Source organism: Eucyclogobius newberryi, unplaced genomic scaffold, assembly GCF_026437365.1.
Source record: "Eucyclogobius newberryi isolate DKJ021-1_F unplaced genomic scaffold, fEucNew1.0.hap1 SCAF_2, whole genome shotgun sequence".
In the NCBI taxonomy this organism is placed as follows: Eukaryota; Metazoa; Chordata; class Actinopteri; order Gobiiformes; family Gobiidae; genus Eucyclogobius; species Eucyclogobius newberryi.
In genome coordinates, this window is record NW_027315834.1 from 43,268,198 (window position 1) to 43,291,689 (window position 23,492).

At 38.6% G+C, this 23,492-nt stretch overlaps 1 protein-coding gene across 5 annotated transcripts in view; it reads left to right on the plus strand.

Moving 5' to 3' along the window:
• The window catches only part of rgs3a (regulator of G protein signaling 3a), a 98,481-nt gene that overhangs the window by 45,276 nt on the left and 29,713 nt on the right, over positions 1-23,492 (plus strand). For 3 of the 5 annotated variants that reach the window (XM_072453129.1, XM_072453130.1, XM_072453131.1), the window contains one exon: positions 5,485-5,619. In XM_072453129.1, the coding sequence (XP_072309230.1) occupies positions 5,485-5,619 (135 nt within the window). Of the gene's footprint in view, positions 1-5,484; positions 5,620-16,487; positions 16,677-21,023; positions 21,170-23,492 lie in introns of those variants that run through there. The other 2 variants (XM_072453132.1, XM_072453133.1) reach the window with 2 other exon arrangements.

Sequence of the window (23,492 nt, forward strand, 5' to 3'; positions counted from 1 at the left end):
TCGTTATTCCCCTTGTTTGTATCATTCCTTGATGTCAGTAATTCCGTCTGATTTGCTCTGCTTTATTGGAGTCTGTTGTGACAGTATTGCTGATGTTTTATGATTACGATATTGTAATGTGGAGCATCTGTCATATATTTTGGTGTTTGTCAGTCAAGCAGACATCCTTTTGAGTAACAAATTATTTGCGCCGTTTCCATGCCTGGTTTTACTGAGCATCATAATCAGTGGTAATGGAAATGCAACCAGGGCTAAGATGGGCCACAAGTACAGACGAGCCGAGTAGAGCCCTGCCGAGCCGAGCTGAGTAGTACTAATGGAAATGGGGCACAAAAGCCTTGAGGAGAAGAAAATTATTGAGGTCCAGGGCTTATGACAAGAGCAGAACGCACAACATCACCATTTCTGATTCTATAAGGTGATTTGATAATATGGTTAAGGTCATGGTTTGATCTGTAACTTACTAAGATGTGACGTAGGTTGCCTTCACAATAGCTGCCCCAGTGTATGGCCATGACTAACTGGACAGCATGCTAATCTTACCTGCCCCACTTCTGCTCTCCTTAAAGATGCACAATAAAGTATTCCTAAAAAGAGAAAATAGCATGAAAGAAATCAATCTTAATAGAATTAGTTCCAAATGGTTTTATAGCTATTGCAATGTTTGTATGTTCCAGGTGATTTGATAGACATTCGCTGGATAAAAATGTGACAGCTCATAGCCGGTACCGGTAATTTTGAAGGGCATGAATTCAGAGCATTGACCTGACAGTGTCTTGTTTTGTCTCCCTCACACCAGCTGGACCTGTCAGGTCACTAGTCCACTTGTGCTTCAGTCTGTCAGCAGGTTCTGCCCTTTAGGAAACTTTTACAAGGACCTTATTGCCCCTGATTTGTATGTTAGTGATATTATTAGAGAAGTAATTGTTGGATGTGTTATGGAATTCTGGATTATTACAAAATTCATACTATCAATGTAGTAGGCAGTTATTACAAGTTATTCAGGTTGAGGTTGAGGCTGCTGATCACAGTCATTCATTCCTATTATAGACAAATAAAACAAAAAACATCATACACCAAAAAAGTAAAATAAAGTGTTCAGTGTTCCAGTGCAAAATGGTTTTAGTGCTACAAATAATTTAACACTCTAGACTATTTTTTTTTCAAAATTTCTCCTAATAGCCTAAAATATTTAAAACATTGTGGCTCATCATGGGTCAACATTTAAAAGCATTATCATTTGGAGGAGTAAAAGAGGCATTTTACGTCTTAGGCCAGTATCAGATACATTAGCGTTCACAGAAACTATGCTAACTAATGTAGAGGCAGCTTAGGTAAACCGTGTTGACAGCAATACAGTGACACAGTGAAAACTCATCTGCCAGATGGCTCAGGGGAGGGCTTCAACCAAGGAGCACTTTAATCAATCTGATTAAGGGGAAATGTTGTCTGTATTTTTAGCCTCTCCAAGGCAGTCCAGTGACCATTCATTGAATTTGGTATCATTAGCTTTCATGTTTATCTTTTGGATCAGGGGATTTATAGACTTGCACTAATGTAAAAAGTTGCATCAGGCCTCTGCTGTTGGCTACTAATAGGACTGTAGTCGACTAAAGACATTTTTGGTCAACTAAAGACATGTTCTGTGCAGAGATTAATTGACTTGGGGGTGTGGAGCAGTCCTAGTAACCGTGCCTGAGGTCCAGACTGATTTTTTCTGTATATTATCTACAAAAGATCTCTCAGTTTGATCACCAACCCCTCCTCTTTTATAATAAAATCAAACTCCTCTCTCCCCGTTTTAACGGACTTAGTTTAGTTTAGTGCTCCACTTATAAAAAAATACGTCTTCAAAGTAAAATATCTATCTACATATATATATATATATATATATATATATATATATATATATATATATATATATGTATATATGTGTGTATATATATGTATATATGTATATATATATGTATATACATATGTATGTATGTATATATATATATATATATATATATATATATATATATATATGTATATATATATGTATATACATATGTATGTATGTATGTATATATATATATATATATATATATATATATATATATATATATATAGATGGATACATATCAAATCCCTTTGAAAAACAATAAATAGAAATTCTATACATTTGAATATATTATATATTACTAGAATTTCTATTTCAAATGTATGCTTGATTAAGACACCATCAACCAATAGGTTGACTAAACAAGTAATATATATATATGACCTTTTATTCGGTATGGCCTTTCCTTGAATTGTGAACTTCATCTTCCCCCTTTCTGTAACCGACCGGATACAGTTAAATGCTGTGAATCATGCAAATTCCCCATAGACTAGTTTCCACACAGTTTGGGAGATTCCACAGAATTATTCTTAAACCTCAAAAATCCACCAGAGGCCAGATACGATTTGTTTCAAGTGAGACTAATGTGCTATTGTAGGTAAATATTGTTTTTGTCTTTTGAAGTGAAGACTTGTGATTGCTCTGCCAATATTGCTTAGAGCACCCAGCTGCCTCTTACACCATCTCCTGCCCAAAACATGTGGCGTGTGACCAATTGTCAACATTTGACTTATTCTCTAGCTGTAATGTGATGACATGCTTTTAGCTGAAATGTAATTTGCTTTGCTAGTGGAGAGTTTTAAATGGATCTGAACTAGGAAAACGTATCGTATTTTTCGGACTAAAAGTCGCACTAGCCAAAAAATACATAAAAGAGAAGACAAAAACATATATAAGTTGCACTGGAGAATGAAATAAAGTTGCAAGTGTGAAAATAACAAATAATATCACATATAAATCGCTCCGGAGTATAAGTATAAGTATATAACAGTGTTCCCGCTGGGCTGAGGTTGAAGGATGGCGGTGGGACAACTCGTGCGGGCACCGTGGGCGGCGCAGCACTCTGCGGGCCCAGCGAGGAGTTGATCTTAAAATCGCCGTGATCTTAATACCTGGCGGTATCTTTTGGGGCGGCCCGCCATGCTAAAACCCCTCAGCGAGAACACTGTATAAGTATAAATATAAATATAAGTATAAGTCGCACCCCGGCCAAAACTATGAAAAAAGTGCGACTTATAGTCTGGAAAATACGGTACTTTGACATATTAAGTTTGTCATACCAATGTGAAGGTATTTTTCGATGCCCTGATTGTGGGACCTAATTTTACAACAGATCAGGTTGGGGGAGAATTTTACTTCTCTATTGTGGTAACAATAGCAAAGTGGTCATGGTTGGTCAGATTTGTGGTGGTTCAAATCCTTCTCATTAGGCAAGACGCTTGGACTTTGTTGATTGGACAGTTATGATTTTGAAACAAATGAAGCATAATTTTAGCAATTTTAATCTATTTTAAAAAAAAAACAGATTGCAGCACTCAGATGAAGTATGGAGACCGATTCTAATAGTTTTTTTGCAAACTATAACTAATAAAAGTGAGTATCAAAGACAGTATTTTGAATGTGCTGTCAGACTGGAGCTAGGTCACTGTCCAGTGTCTGTGCGTGTCTGTGGATGCAGGTGTTTGCAGGCCTCTGGGACTTGCAGCTACTGCATCACAGATGTGTTTGCTCTAATGCAGGAAAGCCAGCAGGGAATTGTCAAGAATAACCTGTCCATTTGAGGCAATGTTCTCCAGCAAAAAACAAAGCCTGTCCTGTTTTTTTTGTATGAATCATATATGAACAATATCCATGAAAGTCAAAATCACCTTTTATATAAAGCCACTGTGTATGGGTAACACTACATATAGAACAATATTAATATATATCACAATTAAGTCCTTAATTAATGTGCTGTAAAGCATGACATTATTTATGGCAGACCTGGGCAAACTATGGCCCGCGTTTGTCTTTATAATCCGGCCCGCCAAACATGCCAAGTCGTATTTAAAAATAAATAAATAATAATAATAATATTTTTCAAGGTTTAAAGGTCTTTATACACAATACAGATGGTCTATTTTACATAATATGCAACAAACATGTAAATACCATATGTGTTCGTTCCTTTGGGTTTAAAGGATGCTTCAGTAGTCAAATCATGTGTGTCATGACTTTACATTGACCTCATAAATACAGTGTGATTCTAACAAAGCTGTATATTCCATGTGTCTAATTGTGGTCAGTGCAGAGGCTTTGTACTGCTACTGCTTTATGGACCTTATTCACTGGGTTAGAAATAACTATATGGATTTATGTCCACGATTGAGACCTACAGTATGTGATGTATCTTCTGATAAAACCAGATAGTCAGATTGATATTCATTGGCATACAACATTGTGTTAGGTTGTTGATTACTGATACTTCTCAGTGCAGTAAAAGATTTGTTCTTTTCTGATCCTGTAGTTAAAGTTTTGTATTTTGAATAAATAACGTTAGCTACCTTACAGCCAAATTATCATAATTGGTCTAAGAAAACATCCTGTTGTAAAAGACTGCATTAACATTGTGACATGGATAATCACAGGATCCAATTAAACTGCAGCACAAACCAGTGGTCAATCTATTCAACTTAATAGACTTTTACATTTTCTTTTCATTAACAAGGAACACGCCACAACAAAGATGTGCAAATATCTTCATTTACTGAAGTGAAAGGCTTGGGTGATGAGACTACGTGCGGGGGCTCCGTCTCGGCTACCCAGCCGATTCATGGCCCCCCCCTAATTTTAGTTTTTGGTGAACAGATAGCTTGAATTGGCTACTGTGTTGTTCCTAAATGCGCCACATTATTAAATCATTGTTCTATGAGCTTTTATCTCGCTCAAATAATAAATTGAAGTAAACATTGAGATAAATTCCTAACAAGATTTCTACTCAATCATGACTGCATTATGGGAATAACACAATAAAAACAAGTTTATTAATTTATAAATATTGATTTTGAACATGTGCATCAAAGATTTAAGTTTATACAGAGGGCTTTGTTCAGGTCCTGGCATCTATAATTCTTGACCACTATTCCCGCAAGACTACAGTATATTGATTTGTTCTTTTTGAGGCGAAGCATCTTTGCGACTGGTCACATATTCCATTTGTCAGCGGATCAAATTCTGCCGGCCTTCAAAATCGGCTCTGGACACTCTTATTTCACTAATGCCTGCACCTTGCTGGTGATGTTAGTCCGACAAGATGACAACCTAGTATAAAATGAACATATTATATTATAAAATTTAGACAAATGGTTTATTCAAAGTGTTTCTTAAAACTCTCTCTTATAAATGCCATTCATGCTCAAATTTCCGTGATTTTGTTTTGTTTTGTATTTTTACATATTTCAAAATTTTAAAGTCAAATATTTTTGACAGTTTTCTTCTTCAGATAATTTTCTGCTTAGATATTTAATCATTTCCATTTTTGTCATACTATATTCCATTGACTGATCTGATTTTCTTCTCCCCCTCCCTCCCTGTCCTTCCTTTCTCCCTCTCGCTGTCTGCAGAAGTGTGACTGCCTGCTCAGTCTGGAAGCCTTTTCAGCCGACCAGAAGCGCCGCGTGTGTCAGTGCTTGAAGGACAACATTGACAAGCAGCTTCAGCTTTACAGGAGGGAGCCCCTTGTTCCACATTTTGAACAGGTAAGTTTAGCTATATCTTATACTGTATACATTTTGTACTTTTTATTCTTATTGAAGGGACATTTTTTTGCTGCGCACACATGAACACATGGCAATGCATATATTTGTGCATACCCCCATAACAGATGCTCCGTGAACTGCACACACACATGTATTGCACCTCCTGCTGCCACATCACACGTGCGATCAGAGCTTCTTCCACTTTGTAATACTTTGAAAAACTATTATTTGCGCAGTTGATGCAGTTTAGATATTTGGAAAATGTTTGGACTTCATAATGTACCTTGTGAAATTAAGAAATCAAATGGTGAGGCCAGAAAGTGCTGATTGTTCATTGCTGTACATTAATTTCTTTCACCCAGACTCTTAGCGCATTACCATTAAGGTGCAAAGTGCTGCTGAGTTTGCATTGTAAGTGATCTGAAAGTGCTCACAGGCTTTTCACACTCTGATTGGTTGGCTTCAAGGGAGCAGCTAGAGAGATTACGGAAGCATTGCGAGGTCATTCTGAGCATTACCAAGGGAAATTAATTCCACCGAGTTTTGTATTTTCTTGTCAACTCATTAAAATTGTAATTTTGGGAAGATTTTAACGTGAAGTGACGGTCTTTAGTAACTGTCCCTATACTGTAGCTTTGGCAGGAAATTGTACTTGTTTGTAAAATTGTAAATTATCTAATTGTAAAATTGAGATTGTGGAAAACATTAACCCAGGTTGTAGCAATGGGATTTGACATAGGTTTTACTATTTTGGCTTCGAGGATCAATGCAACGCCACAATGATTGTTATGTTGACAATAAATCTCTTTAGGGCTTAATATTTATCATGTGTACTAACACCAACCTTTGTATTAATTCATACATCTTTAAATATCAACAATTTATTTATTTATTATTTATTTATGTATTTATTTATTAATTTATGTATTCATTTATTTATTCATTTATTTATTCATTTATTTATTCATTTATTTATTTATTTGACATATGAACAAACAGGTACATTGTCTTTTTTTCTATTGTATTTATTCATGCTTATGTTTTATGTGTATGTTCATTTAGAAAATAGTTTACTGGGATTTTTTTATGCTTTAGGGTTAAAATATCAGTGGTATAAAGTGTTCTTCAGCATCATCATTTGTAGCAATATTCCACTGAATTAGCCCCACAAACAGAAATGTCATGTTTCAAAAATGCATTCTCTTATTCTTAGTTGCTTGTGTGTTTTACTCAGCATAGCGTCATTGTCGGGTGACAGAACCACACCAAGACCCTCTTACTTTTAATTTCACAAGCTAAATGTTGCTCCTCAGGCAAAAAATGCTTAATCATAATATTTTACATGGAAATAAATGAGTTCACTTTTGATTGTGTTTCACCAGAGTACCTCAGAGGCAAGAGGTTTGTATTCATTTCCAAGTGTGTTTAATCTGAAGTAAATTAACCTTTTAAAATGTAGACAAGAGGAAAATTAGTTGGTACTACATTTTGTGTTGTGTCAGGCATTTTCATTATGTAGCTCTATGTAATTTTGACAGGCAAACCTTTTGGGGGGGAAAAGAAAGAAACATGGAGATGTCTGCAATGTTAGGATAGGATATGATTTATGCATGAATGGGTCAATTATAGACTTTCTATTATTTATGACATGGATATTTCCTACTGCTTTAAAGGAAAGTAAAAGCAAAATAGACTTTTTTATCCATGTTCTAACATTGTTCCCTCATCAAGAACATATCTGAGTGCTGCTCTGTAATCGAATGGACAGCAATAGTGTATTCTATTGTGTTGTGTGTTTGAGTCCGGCTCTCAAAAATTTGCTGCAATGTTCTTCCAACTCTCAATCCTAGATTCACGCTATACTATCCTGTCTAATAAAGCCTACTGGCCAAAACATCCTTTAAAAAGAGGGTTTTTAGTATTTAGGTTCATTTATGCTAGTTTGATGAATCCTGGTTAGAAAATCCTTTCCCCTCCGAGCTTCAAAAGCACTCTGTTCTGAATCTCCTTGATAACTGTCAATCTGTGACATGGCTGTTCTCTGCTGTAATTGCCGGACTGGTTTTGTGAATTTCCCCCATATAATCATGATCAGTATAACTGCATTCTGAGACCAGGAAGTAAACTGGCCAGCGTGACATGACTATAAAAAATAAATAAATAATTAGTTCCAAAATATGAGATGCCAAACTAAATGTATTCAAGAGCATGTTTAAAGGCTAATAGCAATATATAAATAATGCAGAATTTTGCTCTCTTGTTATTGCTGCTTAATCAATACAAAAGTGCTTTTGTAAATCAAGTGTGTCTTTACAGCCCTATTTATGCACCTGCGGTGAGCGTAAAGGTAGTACAAAGGAGGCTTTCGAAAATTCAACCGCTCATTTCCCTTGTGTCTGAAATGGCAATTGTCGTCCTGTGCACCAACTCCAGTAAATCCTCTATTCACCTGAGACGTGCAGTTTACTCAGTAGGTCAAAGAGTGCGTTGTAAACGAGAAAACATGAACAAATCAAAAGAATGACTTGAATTTATTTTGTTTGTTAATGGTTTCCAAGGGGTCTGAATCTTGGGCCTGTCAGCAGCTGGCACTGTCCCGCATCTCTGTAGTCACTTTGAATGCAGCACTTTGATCATAAAAGTGAATGTTCTTTAACCACTCTCTAATCCTCCAGTCCCTCCGTGAATATTGCATGATAAAAGTTTTCTACTCTTGTTATGTGCAGACTGCACAACCTTCTGAAGTGGAGATGCCCACTTTTTTTTTCTCTCTCTCTTCCTCTTTCTTTCTCTCTCTTACTTTCTCTCTTTCTTTCTCTCTCCTTGTTATTGTTTTTTTTCTTACAGTAAAGCGTAAAACACATACTTTGAAGATGTACTACTACAGTATGTGGCGGTAAATGCACCTTTTCAGTTGGCAGCCAACCAGCATTAAAAGTAACACAACAACAAGGATATGACCGGGCTCTCGCTTTCTCTCTCTCTTTCTCTCCTTTTTTTAACGGTATAGCATAAAACACATACTTTGAAGACGTACAACTACAGTAAATGCACCTTTTCAGTTGGCTGCCAACCGCCTTTAAAAGCAACACAACAACATTGTTTTTTGATGGCCAATTTTAATTTTACTGATCCCTTGACTGCCTTGCTGTCATTGTCACCAACGTCAACTACATTTACTCAAATGAGCTACATTGGCAGATTTTAAGACAAAAAAACAAACAACTGAAAGTGGTAATATTGTAGTGTCACTTATGAGTTTAGAAGAATCACCTCAAATACAGTTATGAGATAAGTTGAATTGCAAAGTACATAACATAAAGCTGCTGTGATGGATGGCGCCCGCCATAAATAGTGGTAATCACATAGATAAGGCAACAATGACAGAAATGTAGGTGACTTTGGTTTGATTGTGCAGGGATGACACAACTACAATGAATACTATACAAATACAATGAAAAATTTAATATGTTTGAAAAACACATCTTCATCTTAACATTTAGGTACTCAAGGCGGATCTAATTGTTTTAAATTATAAAATGTTATGACAAAATATTGTTTTTAATTTGTGTAGTTATAGTGTAAAGATAGACATCCCGTATAAAGTAGTTATAGTGTAAAGATAGACATCCCGTATAAAACCAATGCCAAATCAATAGTTGGGTCACTGCTTACCAGGGGACAGATCAGTTTAATCAACATATATACTTTATACTTTACCATGTAAACAAATCCTTTCCCTTACAGTTTATCAGTAAGCAGTGGTTTGTACAAGTGAGCTAGTTCCTTCCTTGAAAAGCTTCCGGTACATTCTTGTCTGGCCAGCATTAGCCACTAAGCTGCTGGAAAAATAAATTTGTTCAGCTGCACACACACTTAGCCACATAGCATCCAAATGGGAATTCAAGCAGGCCAGGCCATTTAGCAAATGACAGATGCAGTTCATCAGTCAGTGTTTGATGGGAAACATTACACTACACTCAGAATGTGCAGGAAAAAAGCCACAATATATATCTCCATAAATTAATTTCAGAAGCAATTGTAGAAGTTGTGCATTTCATATTTTCTTTTTGTGTCTTAAGGTTTGACAAACACTTTATTGGTGATGGATTTAAATAATCAGGCCTCTCTCATCTATTGTTGTGCTCTGCTCCTCTCTCTGGCAGACATATGAGCTGGACTTCTCCCCCCTGGATGAGGGGAGAAGTTGTGGGCAGATAGAAAGTGTCAGTGAATGTGCAGTGTTTGATGCGCTGCATCTCACTAAGAGAGCACACTGCATTTTAACAGAAGGACAAATTAGCAATAAGATAATTTCTTCAAATTAGCATCATCATTCATCACAAAATTATTTACTGTTTTTTGCCCTTTAAAGAAACTGCATCCTTTTGTTAACTTGGTAGCTATACTGTGATTTTTTTGAAGCAATGAAGGGCCATGGTTAAGTTTAATACTTTGCTTTCCCAAAAAATACATACCTCTGGCCAACTGACTACTTAAACCTTTAGCCTTTCTTTCCTTTTTTGCAAGAGCATAACACGTATGGGATTTTGATGGGACAGTTGACATGGAGATATACTCAGACAGTCAGACATCCTACACTTTAGGATTAATGTACTAGCTGCTAACCACTCTGCCTGAATGCTAGTTTCTAAAGTTAACCCAGCTACACATGCAGTGACAAAGAATGAAGCAAAGATTCTCTAAGTAATTGCCCCATCAAAAAACTATTGGACAGAAGACAGAAGGATCTGGCAAGGCAAAGAACAACCAGTCTGAGTAAAACTGAAACTCCAAGCAGCCTGGGGTTATGAATTATAAAATTAGACTGCGACAGATGACAAGTGCAAAATGGAAATAGGAAGTTTCTAGGAGGTGTCATAAAAAACACCTCGGAAAATTGACCGATAATGTTGGAAATATGTTGAGAGGAAAGATGTCTGGGTACAAGAAGAGAGAGGGAGATGGAGCCCCAACCTTGAAGTACACAGTTCAGTCAAATACACAGGAGAGGAGAGAGGAGAGAAGAAGTCTGTGTCTTTTGATATTTTCAAAGAAGAGCCAATGAAAAGGGAAACTAGTCTAAGGATGGGATTTTCTTCTGTACATTTTTATACAATAGCCACACCAAGGCTGCCCGATACTAAAAATATAATACTGTATTTTATGGACTATAAGTCGCTAAGCTGGAGTGTAAGTCGCACCAGCCAAGACCAAGAACAGACATTTCATCTTGAAATGCAATTTAAACTAATGACAGATTAGAGAACAAACAACATGGTGTATAGGTGTTCGTATGCTAACGTAACACCTTCAGCTACATGACAAACAAACTGTCATAACAATTAACAGTAATTCAAATAACTATAGCATAAAGAACACGCTAATAAGTTTACCAAAGTATCAGTATTACCCCAAATAACTAAATTCATTGAATTCTTCTTCCTCTATGTCACTTCTAAACAACTCTGCCAATTCCGGAGGCAGAAGTCCTCTTCTGCGTCGCTTAGAGCCTAGAGCACCCTCTTCATGTTGTTACTGTGAAAATAATCAACATATGAAATGCAGTTGCCAGTGTGAAAATAAATACCAAAATCATATAATAACATGTTAATAATAATATCACATATAAGTCGCTCCGGAGTATAAGTCGCACCCCGGCCTAACTATGGGACTTATAGTCCGGAAAATACGGTAGATAGGGCAATGGTTCATTCTGGGCTACGCAGCTCACGCAGCCTCCTTCACCCAGCACCTTTGCTTTGTACCTATGCCTATGCTCCGGTGGGAAAATGTCCATCTCATATCCTGTTGTCCACCCCCTACATCATCAAAATGTAACCGCTAAGTCCATACACCAACATAATGATAATACTACTGAACTAGAACAACACCAAATGTCTCATGGGCTTTGCATTTTTTTTTTCTTTCTTTCTTCTTCAAAAAGGGAGATGATTTAATTCTTATTTTTTTCTTTTCTTTTCGCTTGCTTGCTTCCTTGCTTCCTTGCTTCCTTTCATTCATTCCCACTTTGATTCCGGCATCCGACCCTCATTGTACACATCACTGTAACAATGGAGTCACTGGACAAATCCAATAATAGATACAGTATTTTATGGCCTGTGTATGCTGTTCCCAGTAGCCTATATGTTCCTTATGAATTCCATAATAATAGACTTGCTCTTTCCTCCTCATTGTTCTCAATTAGACTTGGATGAATTATTTTGCCTCTTTTTTCCTCTCACACGGATCCATATGCACACACACTCACATACACAGCCATCACACACTGCAAGCTATTTTTGGGACACGTTGAAGCATTTCTAACAGGGTTAGGTTTGAGCTAGGGTTACATCACAGCTCATAATGTGAACTTAATCTCACATTCCGGGAAATGTTTTTTAGTGATGTTGTGAGTTTGTGTATCGCTTTTGGTGAATGTAAGTTAAATGATAATTTTGTAATTCTATTCTGAATATCTCTTAAACTGAAATTAAACATGGATAATGAAGGAAAGAGGAGCTTTACCAATAGATCAGTAAAAAAAATAATGATTGTGTTTTGTAAATTTATTTCCCCAGTGCATAATTTACACATTTAAATATATGTGTATTTGAATGTAATTTCAAGTGAAAGTACACAGTCTACCTGCTGCTTATCTTCTCTTCTCTCTGCTCTTCAGGAATGTGATTCATTGTGGCAGGTGCATATATTTATTCCCTTGTCTCTTTTGAAAGATTGATGATTTTTGTTAATGTGTAATCCCTCATTCGTCCAGGAGTTTTCCATGAAATTGAGAATGACTCTCGGATGAGTGTTGAAACATTGTTTTTTTCATAAAAAACAGAGTCCAGATGACTACAACTGAATACAACTTGTTCTACATTAATGATTTTCCCTTAATGGGAAAGCATTTGTTTTTATTTTAGTTCACATCAACTATCGTTGTGTTATTAGGTTATATAATGGCAATTACGCATTTTTTCAGCAGTAACTATAGGGGGCACCAACTTTGAAAGGAGCGCAGGAATGAGAAAAGCCTTTAAGAAATAAGAAGGTAAATAGAGCGGCCATCATAACTTTGGACCTCTTTAACTTCACCCTGTGGCGTTAATTTACTTTATTAAGGCAATGCGTCATTAGTACAAAGATGATACAGTTGCCGAGTTGTCATACAGTATTACAGAGTATTACAATAGTAGTTCAGAACATATGTGACTGACCGTGGCCAATCCAGTTACATGTCTACCCGGAGACATTTTGAGTTATTCACAGATTCTGAAAGTGTGAATTAAAAGCTTTCCAATGATGTCTCACTCATGTAGATCTGATAATATTTGAGTAAGTTGTGGTCATTTGAATGTATACAACTCTCAAACCCATTCACTGAGAAAACGGCCTCTAAAGTTTCTCACCGGAGTGAGCCCAGAGTCACAGGGGGGCTCATTTGCATCTCATTGAGATAAGCCCTCCCCCCTGTCACACTGACACCACCTTCCCCCTACAGCTGTCACTGAAGACTCAAGAGGAGTGTTGTTATTGATGGTAACTGGACTTGAATCAGAATTAGAAGTTACTATATTAAAATGGAAATACTTGGATTACAAAAGGCCCTGAATAGAATCAAAGAATCAGAATGAGAATAGGGTTCATTGCATTTGTCGATAAACATAATTCACAGGTGATTCAGTGCACCAACAATGGTGCACTGAATGATTCAACACAAACAACAAAAGATAAGATAAGATAGCCTTTAATGTTACAACGCAGTAGATACAGGGGGAAAGGACAGTAACTTATAGGAAGTTTAAAAAACACTCTTAATAGAAGAACTCTTATAAACAGATGCCAGGGCCAGGTATACGAACTGCAACGGGTCCATGGCTTTGAATATATGAGATATGAGATAATAGATATGATATGTACACCAGCAGAGTCCAATTACATCAGAGATCACATCCTCATCCTCTTCTTCGTGCACTCTTCTGTGCTGTGACTCTCGGCTCTTGGCATCAAAGCTGTAAACAAATAACAGGACATTTAAGAAATGGCTAACTATTTCACATAAAACACTCATTAACTATTTTTTTTAACACAATGTGAGAGTTTCAATATAAATACCTGAAGTGGTGATAACTCTTGATCTTTGGAAGCCGTCTGAAGAAGGGACTCACATGCTTCTGCCAGTCCAAGTTCTTGACAAACACTTTGCCATCCGCCGTTCCAACAAGCTGTGGGATATTGAGGTGAGACTCAGGAGAGCTGTTTTCCACTACCTGATGACAAGGGCGACAATGTAAAAAAATGAGAACAGAAGAAACATATCTTAAGCAGAGAGCAGCACTGAAGTTTTGCCAAGCTAATGTTTACACATTACAGTAGTCAAATAATATAAACTAACCTCAGCAATGTCTTCCAAAGTGTCAACCCTGGTCTTCATGTATGCTCGCTTGATAATCTGATGATCTGTGCGTGGCCTGCAGCTTCTGATGTGTGGGAGAAGCTGTTTCCACAGTGATCTGAAGCTTGATGTACAAACTGCAGGCTCACCTGAAAAACAGATGTTGCTTATGGTTAATTATACTCTAATCATTAAAACACGAAAATCACCAAAATAATGTTTTACACTTACCACGCTCCTTAGCAGACTTCACGTAGAGACAGGTCATGTCAGTCAGGGTGTCTTTGCTAATTCTGAAAAGGGGAAAAAAAGGATTAGGGTTAACAGTAATATGGGAATAACACGCTTCACAGATAACAGTTCACATTGTGACGTTAACGGTGTATTTAAGATGCAAAACGCGGAGATATTGGGACATCTGCCCTCGGCTAGCGATGCTAGCTAGCTCACTTGAGATAACACTGCTCGTAAAAGCAAAACACTTGCAGAACAGCACACTAAAACATAAACATACACTCGAGTTTAAAACCGGCGCACATTAAAGTGATTAAAAGCGGGTGTTTTAGTCGCAAAGCTTACCTGGTTCAGCCGTCCTGTTGTCTCTTCCAACACCGTGCACAGAGAGACACACAGGAAGCTGATAATGGCCAGGCAAGCGCGTGATTGGTTCGAGTGACGCAGTGCGTGCGTGACGTGCAACGTACGTAAGCCACGTGACCAGAAGTGGTATCGGGAGTTGTAGTTTTTTTCTCTTCCCTCGCCGAAAAATAACCCGATAACATAGCAAAGTTTAGCTTACAACTTAGCTCCGAATAGCTGCGTTTAGCTCCAGGCTGTGGCACTAACAGCCGGTTTAGTCCACCATAAAACACACACAAAGCACGACCCACACAACCCACGGGCCAACCCACGCCGAAAAATAACCCGATAACATAGCAAAGTTTAGCTTACAACTTAGCTCCGAATAGCTGCGTTTAGCTCCGGGCCTAACAGCCGGTTTAGCACCATAAAACAGACACAAAGCATGACCCACGGGTCAAGAAATACTACATAAGTGTATAATTTGTACAGACAAAACGCTGAAAAATAACCCGATAACATAGCAAAGTTTAGCTTACAACTTAGCTCCGAATAGCTGCGTTTAGCTCCGGGCTGTGGGGGTAACAGCCGGTTTAGCACCATAAAACAGACACAAAGCACGACCCACACAACCCACGGGCCAACCCACGCCGAAAAATAACCCGATAACATGGTGATAACAGCAAGTAGTCACATTAAGCCCGTATTGCAGAGTGCACTGAAGCAACATGTTAGCTTAGCATTAGCTCCACCGGAGCAGACAAGTAAGATTCTAAAGTGATCACGAGACCGCCTTAAAACACAGCGTTAAAGCAATAATTTAGTAGTAAAGTAAAAGTGTACCTGAGTAAACAGTTCCGTTGCAATGTAGTCCAGGAAATGTAAGCTCTGAAGACTGTGCTCTGCAGACGGTCTGGAGTAATGAGAGGAAAACACGGAGCACGCAGCTGTAGCCATGCGGATCACGGCTGATTGGTGGAAAATGTAATGTAAACAACACGTTGGCTAGAAAAAGGTGACGCCCCCCAGGAGAGCAGGAAAAAGACCCCAAAACTCCACATTTTTAACAGCTTAATGTATACGTTTAAGACAACCAATAGTGTTATCTGAAGCACACAGGGGCTTATTCATAACTTCAACTAGCACATTCTGCAAAAAAATGAAAATCACAAATTTGGGGAAAAAAAAGTAAAATGCTGTTTTTCTCAGTTTCACCGAGGCCGACATGGTCCGACAATTGCCGTGGCGAGTCACATATTCTGTAGATAGTCCCAGTTTTATATGCCAAGTTGAAGTCCACTTTGGAATCAATCATTACTTCACAGCCATTGTGCTATTTCAAATGGTTTATTGAAAGATATCTAAAGCAGCGCGCAGCAGATGCCCCATAAGAATCCCATTACACATGAACCCACAATATGATTAACTGTAGTGTAATGAAGATTGTGAGGCTGCGATGTCTCTTACACATCATCGACTTGTTTATGTGTTTATTATTAGACGTGGCCCTATACATCATGTTTTTTAAGGATTTTGAATGCCTGCTTTAATTTGCTATGACCAACTTTCTAAAAATAGCAGTGGGATCGTAGAAAAGGGGAAAGGGAAGAGACGTCCCAGCTGGTCTCAGGAGACTTTGTAGTTTGCATTCTCCATGATTTCCCCGCTATTGCTATTTTTAATCCAAGACATATTCAGAATTCCTCCTTTTGCACTTACACCTCTATATCGCCCTGCCCCATCTGTGTTGTTTTTATATTTTCTAATTTCCCCCACCTTTTCTGTCGCTGAATCCGCCCCCCCCCTTTCTCCCCCCCAACCCTCTCACTGTCTTTTGCACACACACGGTGGTTCACACTTTATTCTAAGCTCGGCAAGGAGCTGGGACTGCAGCAATAACACAGAACAAGAAATTGACAGGAAGAACTCACATACGCTCACATGGGATTAGCAGATTGTGCTTGCTGCGCCGCATGTGCCCCTTCGGCAAGTGTGTGAACTGACTGTGCTGTGCTCTTTCTACTGGGACATACACTTCAAACGTAAATACATTTACATCCAGATGCCTGTGAATAAGGTATGTTGTCATCTAAATCTGTGAAGGTCATTTTGGGGGATTTCTGTTATTATAGTGTATTGTTTAGTAATTGAAAATGGTTTGAAGATTCACCATTTGCCCAATTTCAACCATGACCATCATCAAAGAGCTTTGTCTTTCTAGGTCTGTCAGAACTATAGGCTATATAGTTAGTTATTAAGGGTTATTTAGTAACTTCATCACTTCTACCTTGTGTGTGTGATCTGTGGTTACAAAACAAACTGTAATAGTTTTCTAACAGGATGACAAAAATGACATAGGAAGTGGTTTATCCTGTGGATCAATAATGTTTGCCTACTGAATGAAAACAATGTGATAACAGGCCAAAAGTGTGGCCCCTGATTTTTTTTCTTTTAAAGTACCTAAAATATGTGCTATACCTACAGTTATTTCTCTTTGGACTCTGGAATCTTTGCAAACCAAGTTTTCTCAGCTAAATCAAATCCGACTATTTTGTTCATTTGTATTTATTGTTTGAACTTGTTATTTTGTTCTTGGTACGTCAACACCCTTTTCTCGACCTGTGCACACGTGTACTGAGAGGCAGCTGGTGTGTGCGTCTGCTGTCATTATACCTTTCAATGTTATATGTTGTTTGTCACAGAGAGGAGATAAACCCTCTTTCTTGTGCATCCTAGAGGCTCTTGAGATAAGCGTGAAAGAGGCAAGAGTCACCGCGAGAGGGAAGTATGCTAAATTAGTCACCTAGGGATAGTCACATTGTTTATCAATGAACACAGTCATTTTATTTCCTGTAATATCCCTAAAGCAAAGATGTATGGGATATAGTCCCATGCATAGACACACAACTGCACCGACTCATTAACAAACATTCACTTTTTTGTTTTATACCTGGTCAAAACAGTTTTCTTATTATGTAATTTTGGAATCAATACCCCAAACATGCTTTATAAGGATTCTAAGAGTAAAATAAAATAAAAGAAGAACATTTTGAAATAATGATGAGACAAATTCATGGGTGAGACATGGCATATTGTAGCTTCTTGTTCTAAGTCACTATAAATATTTGTTATTTGAAAGAATTCATGAGTCATCGGGGAATTGCAGAGCTACAGGGAAATGGCGATTACCTACCAAGATGGACGCAGACAGATGCCCTGTTGTTTCGATGCTCTTTGTTTTGTCTGTTTTTGTACGTAAATCGTGTGTCAGTGTACTATTGCACCCGTGAAAAGCTTTTAACTATCAAAACTTTTTAACATCTGCTGCGTAATTAGTCCTTTTTTTGGCCAAAAGAGTGAGACGCTGCAGATGAGGAAAGCGAGCCGGTGCGCTTGTGCGCCTTAGGAAACGCGGTGAGGTACGCTCTTACCTGGGATTTTCCTTTCTAACGTGAATTACTTTCCAATAAACTGGCGCTGCTGATGAGACAAAACAGAGACTTTTCTTCATCTCCTGTTTTGTGCTTCACGGAGACGTGGCTCAGTGAGTCGGTCCTGGACTGCGCCGACAGACAAAGGAAGGGATCTCTCCGGGGGGAAAACACGAGGCGGAGGAAACTGTTTTTGCATTAACAACGCCTGGTCTTTGGATATGACTGTGGTCTTCTAACGATGCTCTCCAGTTCTGGAATATCTTTTCATTAACTGCAAATCATTCTACTCTCCACGTGAGTTCGCCTCATTCATTCTAGCCGCTATATACATTCTACAGGAACATGCAGGAGGCACAGGGCGCAGACCATGTTTTGAGTGTGAAGCGGACCTTCTCGAACTCTTTGTGTATTATCCTGGGAAATTTTAACAAGGGGAATGTCAGCTATGAACTACAAAAGTACAGACAGTTTGTTAAAGTCCCGACCAGAGAGCAGAACACGCTGGATCACTGCTACACAACAGTCAGCAACGCATTTCGCACCGTGGCCTGAGCTGCTGTGGGCTCTTCGGATCATGCCATGGTTCACCTGATCCCCCTACAGACAGAGGCTGAAGCTCTCCAAACCTGTAGTGAGGACCTCTAAGAAGTGGACCAACGAGGCAGTGGAGGAGCTAAGTGCGTGTTTGGACATAACAGACTGGGAGGTTTTCAGAGCTGCCACAGATGGTCTGGATGAGTACACGGACACTGTGACGTCATACATTAGATTCTGTGAGGACAGTATTATACCATCACACACTAAAATAACTTTCAATAATGACAAACCCTGGTTCACGCTGAAACTGAGGCAGCTAAGGAGGCAGCAAAAAGACGTAGTGTCCTGGTGCAGCGGTAACTACCTGGAGTTCATTGGCCAGACGACAGTGGAGATGTTTGTGGACTTATGGAAAGTCACAGCCCCCCAGCCCCCCCTCACCATGACTGCCCCATCACCACCGTGGACTCCTTCTGCTTCCTCTGCACCACCATCACCCAGGACCTCAAGTGGGAGCCCACCGTCAGCTCCCTCATCAAGAAGGCCCAGCAGAGGATGTACTTCCTGTGGCAGCTGAGGAAAGCCAAGCTGACAGCGCAGATGATGGTGTAGTTCTACACGGCCATCATTGAGTCCATCCTCACCTCCTCCATCACCGTGTGGTACGCTGGAGCCACAGCCAGGGACAAACAGAGACTACAGCGCATTGTACACTCTGTTGAGAAGGTGATCAGCTGCAGACTTCCATCTCTGCAGGATCTGTACGTCTCCAGGGCTCTGGGACGTGCAGGTCGGATCACAGCCGATCCTTCTCACCCTGGATATGGACCATTTGAGCCACTCCCCTCAAGCAGGAGGCCACTCCCCTCAAGCAGGAGGCCACTCCCCTCAGGCAGGAGGCTGCGGTCCATCCTGACCAGAACCTCCCGCACAAGAACAGTTTCTTTCCCTCTGATGTTGGACAATACTTCTAAACACCTGCCACTTTAACTATGATTTAATCTTGTTTTTATTATTGTTCATCTGTGTTTGTTGCACTGAATCACCAAAACAAGTTGATATGTTTGTGAATTTTCTTCATTGACAATTTTCTGATTATCCTACAGATATATTTCCATAGTGACTTATTTACAGTATTCACACCAAACCTCCCTTGCCACTATCACCATAAAACTAACCTCTCAATGTTGCCAATAATAGTTAGTGCTAAAAGCTATTCATTGAGATAATGCTGAGTGATGCTTCCCTTAGAGGATGTTATTAGTATGAAGCGACGTTTCGGCCTTGTACCTGTATTTCAATAGTCTCTCTGTCTGTTAATGTGTGTGTTTGCAATAGATATGGGTCCTTTGTATGCTTTGTGCCTCTCGTGAGACCTGTAGGGCCTTAATGTCTTCACAAAGAAATGACGGGGGTGTTGTGCAAATGGACACAGCAGTGTAAACATGCCAATATTTGTAGAGTGACGTGACAGTGTTGGAGTACATTAAAGGACACATATCATGCAAAATTTACTTTTTTGAGTTATGACTTTCCATGTCATAATGTCATGATCAAAACCATACCCAGAATTGTATTTTGCTTCACTCAAACTTGTTTAATAATCCTGTTTACAAGGCCATCTTGCTCTGAGTCACTCCATTTCAATTTGTCACGGATTATTACGTCACAGAAACCTGAAAGTCCCTGTGCTGCCCCTGCCTGGGATCTAGAGCACACACTTCTTCAATTCTTATCAAAGAGTGAGTCTGGTCACCCTGTGCTTTGCTCATTGATTCTGCTGATATCCTTTTTTCCCTCGTAAGCAGCCATGTTTGTTTTGATACGGACGGACCAAGCGTGTCCTGTCTGTTATGCCCATCTGAACTCGAAGAGATTTAAATGATTATATCAATAGTGTAATTACTGTCGGGATCACATGCAATGGTATTTATTTATTTGTCTATGGGAGTTTTTATTTATTTATAGGAGATCTTCTACTGAAAGTGTTTTTCAGACTTCCTATAAGTGATCTGTTCTTCTGTATCTACCTCTGTATCTACCTGTGTTGCACCAATGAAATTTCCCCATGTGGGACAATAAAGGAATATCTTATCTTATCTTATCTTAATTAAAATAGTCTTCATTGTTCATTACCACTGCTGACAGCCTAAATACCTAATTGGAAAAGTTAGTGAATTACTAATGCCAATGAGATCAAAAGCATGTTTAAAGCCAGCAAGAATGCATAATATGTCAACTTTAAAGATGAGTTTAGCAGCGCACACTGACGCACATGCTCCTCACTGCTTGTTTGTCTGCTCTCATTATGTGCGCACCGCTCTTCCGTGCTTGTTTGTGCTGCTTGGGAGTCTACCTTCAGAGCCTCTTGGGCATTTGCTCTCCCTCTCTTGCTCTTCCCTCCCTTTCTCTCTCCTTGCTCAAGCCCTGTGCGCTGTTCAGTTGGCCTAACCCACTGACGGGCTCACACACAACCCTCAGCCAGCTACAAATACTCTTCAACACAACAGTTTGTCACAGGAAGTAGGCCACTTTGATAGAGATGTGTGGAGCGCCTCTGTCTGCCATCTGTGGACTGTAATCTGGAACTACTTTTCAGGTAGGGTTCATATATCATCTCTGCATCTGTTTTTTTAAAGTGGTGATGTTATTACTTACTGTATGCTCATCCTTGGCCGAGGTCTATGCAAACGGATTTTCTTTTACAAGTAGCTTTCATGAGGTTTACTTGGGGGTGCTGATATTGTGGATACTGCCATTCAGGGAGTGGTTTGGTCATACAGGAACCTAAACAACGCAAGAAGATGAGGGAAAAGATAGGGAAAAGCAATAAAGCAGTATTTATGATTGAGCCTCTATATGACTCTGACTATGAGTCTATTGTGTCCCATTAGTATTTTTATGGACATAGCTTAAGTTACTGTTAATCTATATGTTGTTTTACTTTTGCTCTGTTTTTCTTATTGCCTGGTAGAGCTCCTGATCCAGTTACCCATCCTTCCCCTTAATAGCTCTAATGTAATTATCTTGTAATATCACCTCCTTCTCAATAAAAAAGACTAGTGGACGTTATTTCCTGCAACAGTTTGTTTACATCCCCCATTTGGCTCCTTTATTCCAGTGCACTGGCACAGCGCCACTGATGCGATTTATCCGTCCACATGGCCAACAAATTGGAGGTATAAAACGGGGGCGGACTGAGGAGAGGTAGTGTAGGAGCATCACCATTAGATACAATGTACCGGAACAATGCAGTATAGCAAACTTTCATCACAAAATAATGCATTTTGCCGGTTTTAAATTAAAGAAGACATTTTATGTTTTTTGGGTATTTACTATTAAACTAAAACATTTTTATTTTACATTTTGATAACAGAAACAGGTTAAGCTGCAGATTTTATCTGATTTATTTTATTATTATGTTTTACAGTAATACAGAATTTAGATAGAGGATCGGTATGTGCAATATTACTCATGCATGCATCAATTGATACATACACAAATTTAGTTTAACTAATAATGAGGAAACACCATTATAACGTGGTTTGAAGCTCATAAACATACATTTTACATAAGACACTGCCTGTCTAAAACGTCACCACTTCAACCATGCAAATACAGCAGGTCCGAGCCTCCTACTGGATAACTGCTCCAGCCACAACACAATATTTAAACCCAACTGATGCAGTGAGTGGCTTCTGTTTTCTGAAACAAACAAATGGAAGGACAAATCATGGTCATGGATATTCAGTATATTTGAGAAGGTCAAATCAAGCAGAGAAAACATGGAGAAATGAATATACTACAGATCTGAACCCCAGTGAAAGTGTTTGAGCTGGAGAAGGCTTTGTGCAGTGGTCACTCTCTCACATCATCAATACAAGATCAACTGGTGAAAAATAACACTGGATGAAATAACTATTTTAATATTGCAGAAGCTTATTGAAACCAAGCCACAGCGAATGTGTGCTGAAACCAAAGCTAAAGGCAGTCCAATGAAATATTAGCGTGTGCTGCTTTTTTTCTGTGGCAAGATTTTTTGGGATGAGCAGTGAATGTCCCCGTAAGGATAACATAACCTTTTATTCTTTATTTGGCTTTTATTATTTCTCTCTGCCTTTTAACCTTTTACTTTGGTCTCTTTACATAATATGTGTTAACAGAAGAGCCAATCTTTGTTAAGAGTTAAACTGATGATAACAAAGTGAGCTGTTATCAATGATGTTTGCCTCATGCTAACACTTATATGCTGTACACCAGTAACCACACAAAGCACCACCACAAACTTTTGAACTTTTACTAATGAGGTTTGAACCTTGTCTACAACTTTACTACAATTGAAGACAGAAGACAGACTTTTAAGGGATTTTACCACATTACAACAGTTTTCTCTCATCATTGGCTAAGGTTCCTCAAAGTAGATTGAATCATGCATATTTTTGTAATCTTGCATTGTCCTGCATTTTAGGACAACAAATGCAGGGCCAGCAGCAGGGAATTCAGTTTTGAAGGAGTCATTTGCAGTTAACATTGAACAAAATGGGAAATGATGATGATAGTTTATTACTACAAACCACAAGAAATCTTAAAGGACCAACCTGACATGAACCACCAGAGTTCAACCTTTAGATGATAACAGCTTGAATAAAACTGTAGCAAAGTTCTGAGTACACCACTTCATATTCTCCAGTTGAGTGGCATCAAGCTGCATCACTTTAGCTTCACCATAGTCCTATTCAGTAAAACTACTCAATGAATGAAAATAATTTAACATTTGATTAATCAAGTAACAAATTCAATTTAATTTCAGTCTCTATAAACTCACTTTCAAAGTTATTTCATTCCTACTCTTTTTGCTTCTTATCTTTAGTTCCTTCCTTTGATATTATTGATCAATAATAGACTGTAAATATTGTAAATGC